Source organism: Formica exsecta, unplaced genomic scaffold (assembly GCF_003651465.1).
Source record: "Formica exsecta isolate Colony F162 unplaced genomic scaffold, ASM365146v1 scaffold1730, whole genome shotgun sequence".
In the NCBI taxonomy this organism is placed as follows: domain Eukaryota; kingdom Metazoa; phylum Arthropoda; class Insecta; order Hymenoptera; family Formicidae; genus Formica; species Formica exsecta.
Genome location: NW_021849048.1, coordinates 46,822 through 57,188, shown reverse-complemented (window position 1 = coordinate 57,188; position 10,367 = coordinate 46,822). Strand labels below are relative to the sequence as shown.

The 10,367-nt window shown below is 35.8% G+C and overlaps 1 protein-coding gene, 3 non-coding genes and 1 pseudogene across 4 annotated transcripts; 1 reads left to right on the top strand and 4 right to left on the bottom strand.

Moving 5' to 3' along the window:
• Window positions 1-1,956: 1,956 nt before the first annotated feature.
• LOC115233366 lies at window positions 1,957-2,825 on the bottom strand. Its single transcript, XM_029803739.1, has 3 exons — window positions 2,693-2,825; window positions 2,431-2,604; window positions 1,957-2,357 (listed from the first exon to the last, which is right to left on the bottom strand). Exons 1-3 carry the CDS (start codon window positions 2,808-2,810, stop codon window positions 2,014-2,016), a joined length of 636 nt encoding a protein of 211 aa, XP_029659599.1. The 5' UTR covers window positions 2,811-2,825; the 3' UTR covers window positions 1,957-2,013.
• Window positions 2,826-4,493: 1,668 nt separating this feature from the next.
• Window positions 4,494-4,575, bottom strand: Trnas-aga. Its single transcript has one exon. It is a non-coding gene; the product is annotated as a tRNA-Ser (tRNA).
• A 2,253-nt stretch (window positions 4,576-6,828) lies between these two features.
• Window positions 6,829-10,134, top strand: LOC115233367 (annotated as a pseudogene).
• Trnaw-cca lies at window positions 8,320-8,391 on the bottom strand. Its single transcript has one exon. It is a non-coding gene; the product is annotated as a tRNA-Trp (tRNA).
• Window positions 10,072-10,153, bottom strand: Trnal-aag. Its single transcript has one exon. It is a non-coding gene; the product is annotated as a tRNA-Leu (tRNA).
• Window positions 10,154-10,367: the final 214 nt, after the last annotated feature.

Genomic DNA, 10,367 nt, shown 5'->3' with positions numbered 1-10,367 from the left:
CGAAAAAAATTAGAAATTAATTAGATTAATATATATTAATTTCAAGATGAACAAAAAGAAATATGGAAAAAATGGCGATAATCCAGGCAAATGAAATCATTATTTCGTTGCTGGATTTTATATATTTATACGTACAAACATATATCTTACCTTTTGTTTTAGGCTTTACCTAAGAGGTTTCTTGACGATCATCTTCGTCGACCGCTTCAACATCGTCATCGGCCGCTTCACCATCGCTATCGACATACTTGGCTCCGGAAAATGAAAGATAGACCTGAAAAAAAATTTAATTATTAATTATTACGAAAAATAAAATAATAAAATTATTAACTATTATATATATATATATAATCGAAAATATATCGAAAAATGGTAATTAATTATGATAATAATACAATAGATAGGGGCATCGCAGCAAGAAATAAAAAGATAAATTTATTTACATACAAAGATTAAATAAATGTATATAAATTCTGTATACTTTATAAAAAGTGTAATATTTTTCAATAAATTTTGTAAACTTCTTATTTTTTTAAATATTATTGCATATCAAAAAATATAACAAAAATTATTTATATAAACTTTATTGATGTATATTTTTTCAGCATGATTCAAGCAGGTTTTAATTCAATAAACAAAATGCTCAGATACAATATAATCTTTAGATATTTTATATTAGTCTATATCTTTAAATATAGATAAAAATTTTAGCGTACTTACTGAAGAGGAAGACGGCGAGGAAGATGGTTGCTAGAGGCAAATGCTCTACCTAAAAGGCTGTTTGGTGGGCATCTTCGTCGGCTGCTCCAGCATCGGCATATCTGGCCCTGGGAGTTGAAATTGTTAAATTTGAAAAAAAATTAGAAAAAATATTTAATTTAATAAAATTCACGCGCGATTACGATATATAGAACGCGATATATGAAAGTAAGTCGATACAAATCACGACAAATTAATAATTTTCTTCGATATTAAAAATTTTAATTTTACAGGCAAATTTATATTTTAACTCACAAATTAATTACTAATATAATAATATAATAATAATTTTATTAATTCTAAAAAGCTAAAAGTACTTTATGTCAAATTCATGAATCTCGAATTGTGTTAGATTTATTAATTTTTAACACAGCTGATCCATTCAATTCCTCCTTATATTAATTAAGGAAATTGTTTATTTTAATATATATAGTCTGAAAAAATATTTTAAGTATAATTTGTAGATAAATAGATTGAGGCGGTGTCCCAAAATTCACTACCAGTACTGAAAATGTATAATTCACTTTACATATATTATAGATTTCCAGTACTCTAGCAGTAAATTTTGGAACACAGCCTTGGATTGTACATGTAGTCAAAAGATAGATTATTATTTACATAAATATATATATATATAAATATTGGATGTTTATTTCATATATAACATTTATGTCTTTTTTTATTTCTAGCAACAGATCGTCCAAAGATCACTAGTAATTTAACAAATATACAATCATCGATAAATGAAGCTGAACCATTGGGACAGAACAACAGCTCAAAAAAAACAGAATGAACAACAAACGGAAGATGAAGAAGAGAAGGCAAATCGTGAGCTACGGAACCGCTAGTCAACTAATGACATTGCAAATTGTGAAATATACATCTGTTGAATATGCAATACATTCAATCATTTCATCGCGAGATTATGCATAATGTGATTACTGTATAATTTTTATTGTAATAAAAAATAATGTTCCAAAATTCGTTCTACTTATTTACATATTTATATTTTATCACAATCTCGCATATAAATATAATAAAATGTTTTTGTATCTATACACAGTTTTTGTATCTACACTATATACAATTTGTTAGCTATTTTAATTTATTACATTCTATATATAAACTTTAAATAATCAAATAGTATTTTGTACATGAGCACATGACATTCTCTCTTTTAATCCGTAATTAGATAAATTATTTAAATGTGCTTTTATTTACTAACTTTTAAAATTTTAGTTTCATTGACAGTTTTTATTGTAACACATTGTCATCTTCAATATATACAACATCTTGTTCTTGAGAAATGCTAATTAATTCTTGAGTGTTAAATGTAGATATGTATTCAGAATCGTCCTGTAATTGAGTCATAGGATAATTCGAAGTCGACGATTCCAACCAGTTCCAAACTTTTTGATGGGTTCCTGCAGTTTTAGGTACTGGTACTTCTTCACGTATTTTCCAAACTGCAAGAAGTTCTGGTGCTAATAAATCAATGTACGATCCTAATGTAGCCAACGATTGCTTCCAGGATGGCTCAAAAAAGTCGTTTGCATCCTTTTTATTAGATTTTAAACAAAGCTTTTTATTCGTAAAATCTATAAAAATATTTTCATAATTTACATTATATAGAACAATTGAAAGAATATACTTAAATATATATTTTCTTACTTTCATATATATGTCCCATGTTACATTTGTTGGAAAATGTCAGAGGTACTAACGGCTCGGCTTGAGCTGATAAAGCTTTTACCCACATATTTAATGCATAACAAGATTTGCTATTTATGGGAGAATATTTGTCCAATGTGTTTTCATGTGTTATACGTTGATAAAATATGTCGCCTAATAATAATGGAAAGATATTTTAACGTTTAGGCATCAGCAACGTTTTAAGATATTAATAAAATATAAGAAAATATATTAATTGTACCAATCGAGTTTTGATTAAAGTAGAACACTTCTCCTTTTTTTGTACTTGTGATTAATGTGCTACCAGTGTTACACAGTTCAAATCTACTTCGTAAATATGGATTCAAGCACGTATACATGTATGTATACGTATGTATGTGTATGTATATACATATGTGTATGTGTTGTATGTTATGTGTTTGTGTATGCAATTAAAAACGTGTATGTAAATATAAAATCACGTTTTTAATTGTATAATTTATTGAAAATTGGAAAATGTCCATAAATAAAAGCGCGCGCCTATATTGTTCTAGTCATGAGATAAATAATAAATGTTATACAAAAAAAATTGTTTCTATATAAGAAAAGAAGAAAGAAAGAGGCGACGGTAGATCTTCGACATCTTTTAAATTTAAAAGAGACGATGCTAAAGATTATTGCATTTTATTTAAATAAAATAATTTTTTAATTTTTTGTTGGATTATATAGTAATGATTTTATCATTATTATTCCGACAGATCATCGTGTTCAAGACAGTCCTGAAAATAAAGAGAGAGAAAGAAACAAAATTCCACAAAACTACACAATAGCCGCGAACGATTGTCTGCCCTATGTGGATCTAATTGTCACTTTTATTGTTAGTTTTTACTTGAATATATGATACACACTAAAAAAACCTCACAAAAGTAAAAAAATACTCCAAGTATATAAAAAACCTCAACTTGTCTTTCTTTCAATCTTTCATGAGAAAGCGTCTACCGTATGTGTTCCCATGCAGCAATCGGATCAGATCGGGCTTCGTCGGGAAACGGTTTTTTTTGGACCTCTCACAGATTGCTGAGTCGGCGTTTTGCACTCCGTGCCTGCTAAGATGTCCTCCTCAGATGATATTGACGATGGCAATACTATCGGTATATCTGGCTGATCCAAGCTTGCCGCGCCGTTAAAAACTCTTTAACTTTCGCGGAGACTAAAAGAAGTTTAAATTTATAATTAAAAATAATCATAAATAATATATTTAAATAAAATAACAGGATATCCTACATGTATGTCCTGGATGCCCTTTGGACGTCCTAAGGACATCCTTGTGCTGTCTGGGTTGGGTTTAATAGCACTCAAAGCGATCAAACTTACTACATTCGAAAACGCTAATAGTTACCGGTAGGGTCACTCATGCCGGACAGGTCGAAGGGGAAGAGTCAGACTAAGAGAGACACCGTAATTATTATATATTTATTATATTAATATTTTTAAATAAAATAGAAGCAAAAGAGACAGTAATTGAGAGAATAGAGAAATAGAGGCCCCAAAATATTTTTGTACCCCCCTCGGGATTTAGAAATATCTTGATATGTGATATGACAAACGAAAAATCGATTTCTAAGAAACAGAAATCTATTCTACTAAAATTTTCCTATAGTTTTGTAATCTTTAATTTTTTTACAGAGTTTTAATTATTAGCAGCATTAATTAATTCTTTCACGGTAATAGGTATACTGTCAGCTATACTGCTTTATACGACATGCGAAAAATTATGATTTCCGAAACTCGGAGATCTATTCTATTATAATTATTATATTTTCCTATAGTTTTAACCGTATTCTTTCGAATTCATGTAGTTTTAATCATTAATACGCGGCTCAGCCATTATAAGCTTTTATTGATATAAAGTAATGCATAACGCAATGTCGAGATAATCAATCAGCATCGCGGAAAAGAGGCAATAACTTGATATTTGCGAGTACCGATCTAACAATTTTTCTTTTTTAAGAGTGGATATTGCACAAATATGTATTGAGCAAAAAAAATAACCCACCATTTTACGCAGTCGGTAGGACTCGAACCTACGCTCCCAGAGGGAATCTGATTTCTAGTCAGACGCCTTAACCACTCGGCCACGACTGCTACGTATACTTATTCGTACAAACTGAAAAACTTACATACGAACAAATTTCTAATACATCATAAATTTTATATTAAATATGATAATTAATACATGATGGTAATTAATAGATGACACGTGAAATATTCTGATATATTAAAGCTCTCAAATAAAGTTTTGAAAAATAGGGAAAACTTTTGTATATTTATTAGTCGTCAGATATTTTTTTAAGCCTTTTATTCGAGATCTGATACATTTTTTACATACTGTAAAACAGTGCTCGGAGATAGTTGCCCTTTTCAGGCCGATTCCGTGGCTCACGCCTATTGCCCCCCACTCACCGCTTGTGCGTTAGCGACGAGTCGTCTCAAAATTAAAAATTTTTTCTTCAATATTTTATATTTCATTGATATAACATATTGAAGAAAAACTTTTATTTATAGAAAAGTATTGTCTTATTATTATATTTGGGCATTCTTATATACGGACGCTCCTGAGACAAAGCGTCGCGCTCCTTAGTTACGCGTATCTGGCGACTCGTCGCTAACGCACGAGCGGTGAGTGGGGGGCAATAGGAGTGAGTCACGGAATCGGCCCGAAAAGGGCAACTATCTCCGAGCACTGCTGTAAAAGACAATAATCATCAATTTCTTTATGGTTACTTGTTAAATTATTTTAACCATTGTTACGCGCGCGCGGGTGATCTTCATATATGAGACTACCTCGGCAGAATCAGGCGTACGCGTTTAAATTAAATGCGGGTATGGGGGTACGATATATACAGACGGCATGCGTCGCGCATATACACGACGTTGATCGATCAACCTATTCTTCGCGGAGCTCCCGTACGTGCCGTATAGCGCAGAAGCGTGGTGAACGCACGGCAAGCCCGATCGCCGTCGATTGTCACCCCAGTTTGCCCGACTTGGCTCGGTGACGAGCACGTGGTGCGTGCTCACATCCCGCATGCGAGCACCACGGTATCCGAGCAGCACGTGGCGACAGGAGCCAACATGAGATGGCTCGCTCTCCCTACGTTGAACAGAGTTTCGCGCGGGTTGTCTCGCCGAGCCCCTCCTATCACCAGGAGAGCACTCCACGCAAAGAGGCTGTTCTTCCAGACCGGCTCAGTCTATTGCGATATTCCGTCATACCTTGACTTTCGCCCGTGAGGAATTTTTTCAACAGGAACGCATGCGGCCGCCTGTAATTTCGTGACGCCACCGATAGAAGCGCTAGTGTCAACAAGCTGCCGGCCTACCTATGTGTACACGCACGATTATGTACAGGGTGTATCGCGAAATTACACGAGGACGTGATTTCGTACGTGATGAGCGTTAGAAAGTGCATGTAAACTCAAAATAACTTGATAGAGCTAGTATCGATGTGATTTACGCCATGTGAATATGCAACTGTCAAAAAAATGCGTATCTCGTTTTTAATATTTTTTTATGACAATATGAATACAATAAGATTTTATATATTAACGTGTAATTGTTCAAATTTCGATATAAACCATGAAACTTTGTAATAGAAGCAGATACAAGAGATATGTAAAGTTTTTTTCTAAGATAAAAGAAGAAAAGAATTAAAAAGATGAATTATTAAAAAGATGAAATTTTAAAATTTAAGAACTCAACGAACTTTTATTAAATCTAATAATTAATACTTCAATCTATTTTATTCATGATTCATATAGATTGCACAATTCCATTATCTACCGCTTTGTTCGCGATTCATGGACATTGTCGCTTACTCTAATGTCACGAGTCACCCTATATATACGTATACATACACATCGCCCCTTTTGCAGGTAGCGATCCCCACTTGGACGTGCATCGCCTTTAATTTTAGGGGAAAACGTAATAACGTTCGATCTTATATTTGGGATATAACTGTCTCGTACCCTGCGGGATGCGCAATGACGCGCGTACGACATATAATGACTCGACGAAGCTCTCGAACAATCGTGGAAGCCACCGAAGCCGGGCGTTCGCCGGTGTCGAGGGGGGAGAATCGCCTCGTAATATTAATGCCGATTTTGGGGAAAAACGGTGTCACTGTCCCGCGAAGACAGTCTGTCCTGACGGCATTTAGGGCGGCTCCACGAGGCGGTCGTTCGACGCGACGTCGCGCGCACGAATCCTCGACGGGCGGTCGCAGCTTGGCATGAGCGCGCCGTCCGGGCGGCCACGGGCCCGCTAACCCTGCCGAAATTTCCGTCCACTCCGGAGTCAATGAACCAATAAGCAGTGGAAAGAGATCGCCGTGGACCAATGGGATATGGCTGAGTCGTGGCTGCGCTTAGGGCCCGCGCGGCTCTTCCTCAAAATTGTGTCTTTCCGATCCACGGCGAACAGGAGGTGACGGGAGGTGCGAGCGCGAACGTGGACGCGACGTTCGTCGCGACCGGATGCCTTCTGCGATGTCCTGCGTTCCTGCTCGCCGCTCGGTTAAATTGTTGATTATGTCCATTCTGCCCGTTGACTGCAGATTACGTGTGGGCCACGTGTAAATTAGCGCGTGTGGAAAGCGGGGGAGGAACATCATGCGTCGAGCCAGACTAGACGTGCCGCGAGAACTTTCGTATCGAGGTTGCCTCTCGAATGGTTAGGTTTCACTACCGTCTTAAAGGGACCCATTCGTAACGTTCTGCCGCTACGACGTGGTGCATGTCTCTGGCAATTATTGATATATCGACGAATATTGCATAAATGTAGGCATTGACAACTCTGAAACGTAGTATTATTGTATACAGCGAGTAGGATAAATATTATCCAAAAAGAATGTTTTGATTAATACCTTGCTTATCCGTCAATTGGCGCATTGAAATTAAAAGTACATGGATAATCGTATTATTTATTATTCCATAAATGTGCCGATAAAGATTTCCACCTTTCATTTATTAATTATTTACGCATTTTGACATATGTCTTGATGTAATAATTTTAATCCTGAGTCTCGAAGAGTGATCTCTGCAACACATAAAAGAATATAATATCGTTCGACAAAGTGTATGTAAAATGTTTTTATTTGTCGATTGATATTGTGTTATAATCGCGCTCGCGATATCGACATGCAATCCTGTTGAGCGAAAAGCATTTCAGACGAAAGTAGGTACCATAGGTAATACAAGAACGCTGATGAAACTTCCTCGTTTCGCGTGCTAGCCTAGTACGAGGAGGGGCTAAATGAGACAACCCGCGCGAATGCTCAACTGTACGAGAAAGGAGAAAGGACGCCGTTCCTGCTTCCCTGATAATGTACGGCCTATGTGCGGGATGTGAGCACGCATCGCGTTTCATTGCGGTCAAGGAACAACGGCCATAAATGCGACGCGACGACACTTTCCCGATGTGTGCACGTACATACACACACGCGAAGAGAAAAAAATATTAACTCGTCTCTTGTCAAAGCATCGAGCGTCAGCGAAACGCGGAGGACGAACGTATTTCCATACGTGTTTCCATATGTGCTTCGACTTATTTTTTTTTCCAGCCCATGCGACGGATCGCGATAAATCCGTAGTCGCAGCCGCAGCAACGGCTTTCTTACGAAACTCGAAAATTTACGTAACTGTGAATTCATTTCACGACGATGGACGAAAATTATTTCGCTTTGCTCAAGACTGCATTCAGGGGTATAAATTCACATGTCACATCTTTCACAAGTGCAATCGACATATTAAAAAAAAAAATAAATGATATACGTAAAACGTGGATGTATTTCCTGTGTTACGTATCTCGACAAAAGTTTTACCTTTCTTTTGACCCCGACGTGATTTGAACACGCAACCTTCTGATCTGGAGTCAGACGCGCTACCGTTGCGCCACGGAGTCTAGTTATATCGATGTCTTTAGATCGATAACTAGTCTTTCCGACTGACAGATTATCCGATTTTTTATATCTAAAAGCGAGTTGTGTTTAATTAATTATGCGTTGCAAGAAGCTTTAAATAAAATTTATAGGAGAGGATAAACTTATATCACGAAAAACTATTACATATAAATATAAAAATAAAGAAAAAAACACTATTTTATATGTATATACAATAAGATCGTTTAACACACTATATAAAAAAAAAGTTAATGAATGTGATAAATTCAATAAATTGTTATATACCAATAATAATTTATATAATTTTTTAGAGTATATCTAGTAAGAATTTTTTTTAATGTGTCGCATATTGTAAATGTATGAATAATTATAGGAAATATGTGTGTATTATACCATTGACATTTTTAATTTTTTCTTATTTTTTAAGCAATACTTTATACAAGATACGATTTAATAAAGTATATATAATATTTATATGTACTATGTATTAATTACACATAATATGTAATATATAATATGTAATGAAATATACAGTAATAATAATGTGTATACGCGCCTGTAAAATATGCGATGACATGAAATGTTTTCTGATATTCATTTGCGATGTATTAACTGGTCGCCGATTTCTCTCGAGTTGTAGAGAACGTGTCAATTGGGCGTGGTCCGTGGTAGCATCTTTTAAATGAAACCTGTATCAGGATACTACGTGGCTTCGGAGCCTTCACTTCCGTTCTCCTTTTTTTTCGATACCATGATTATTATTACATCGGCCGTTCCGTTCTCCCCTTCGCCGTTTCATAAACGTTCAATAACGATCCCTTTTAACCGAAACGGGCAGGAATGGCGAGCCCCCGACGACAACAACGTCAACAGGATCCCATCTGCTCGCAAGAGCATTGAAACTCCGCGAATAAGCTTCCGTAAGGAGCATACGTTCTTTCGCTATGTATCTCGTAGATTGGAATCTACATCTTGTTCTCTCCTCAAAGATACGATTATTCTCGCTGTAAATAATATTCTTGTATATCACACTATACATATATATGATAAAACACAAGAAATTCTATTTATTAACAAAAGATAAAACAAAATTAATACCTTATTAATCGGAGTCTCTTCATATTTATATTAATCTTTTTGAGCATTTATCTTGATCAAAGATATATCATTTGATTTAAAGGTTAATTCTTCGGTTGAATAGTACATATTTTCTATTAGATCCTGCGCTCTCGAGATTGTCGCATGTTTCGCAGTAAAACTTCTTTTCCACAAAAAAATGGATCATCATGATTAATCAAGTTACGCTCAACTTACAAATTTAATTAATGTTTATATGCAAAATTGATTTATATGTATCGATAACTTTTTTCAACAGTAATACTCCGCCTGATCGACTAAACTCGTTTATATATTGAGAAAGTAGATGATCGCTCCCACAGATGTCGCGCGTACAGAATGTTCCTAGATTGCCACATGCTCGGGGTACCGCTACCTTCTTGCATGACATGTACTCCTAATAGGTGTGAACCACGGCGCCGCGTGCCGACGCAACCCATTGGACCTTCGAAGGAGACGCTACCACTGCGTTTCGTTAATCGTACCCCACGCGGTCGTCGCGCAGCTCGAGTGCGAAGCCGCAAGCGTGGGGTGCGTAGCTTCACACGCGCGGAACAAAAAAAAAATGGCAGCGGTGGGATTCGAACCCACGCCTCCGAAGAGACTGGTGCCTTAAACCAGCGCCTTAGACCGCTCGGCCACGCTACCGCTGTCAACTGATCGATTTGTTATTTAACTGCTTTTAACAGCATTTTCAGAAAAACTAGAGCAAGTTTAATCTTGTTCTTATTTTTACCTTGTGTGGAACAGATAGTGGAAAAAGATCTGAATCAGACGAGTAAAGCAAAACTTTATATCTAGAGAAACATAGCATGCAGTTTCTGAGAGAGAAACATAACTTCTTTTCTCTTTTTATATTTTT

What these genes read in the sequence shown, in the direction of transcription:
- LOC115233366 (XM_029803739.1), bottom strand. Translation starts at nt 2,810, where the DNA reads ATGTATACGTGCTTGAATCCATATTTACGAAGTAGATTTGAACTGTGT. An exon ending in CTTTAATCAAAACTCGATTG is followed by an intron (nt 2,605 to 2,692) that starts GTACAATTAATA and finishes CATTATTATTAG; the next exon opens with GCGACATATTTTATCAACGT. An exon ending in CATGGGACATATATATGAAA is followed by an intron (nt 2,358 to 2,430) that starts GTAAGAAAATAT and finishes ATATTTTTATAG; the next exon opens with ATTTTACGAATAAAAAGCTT.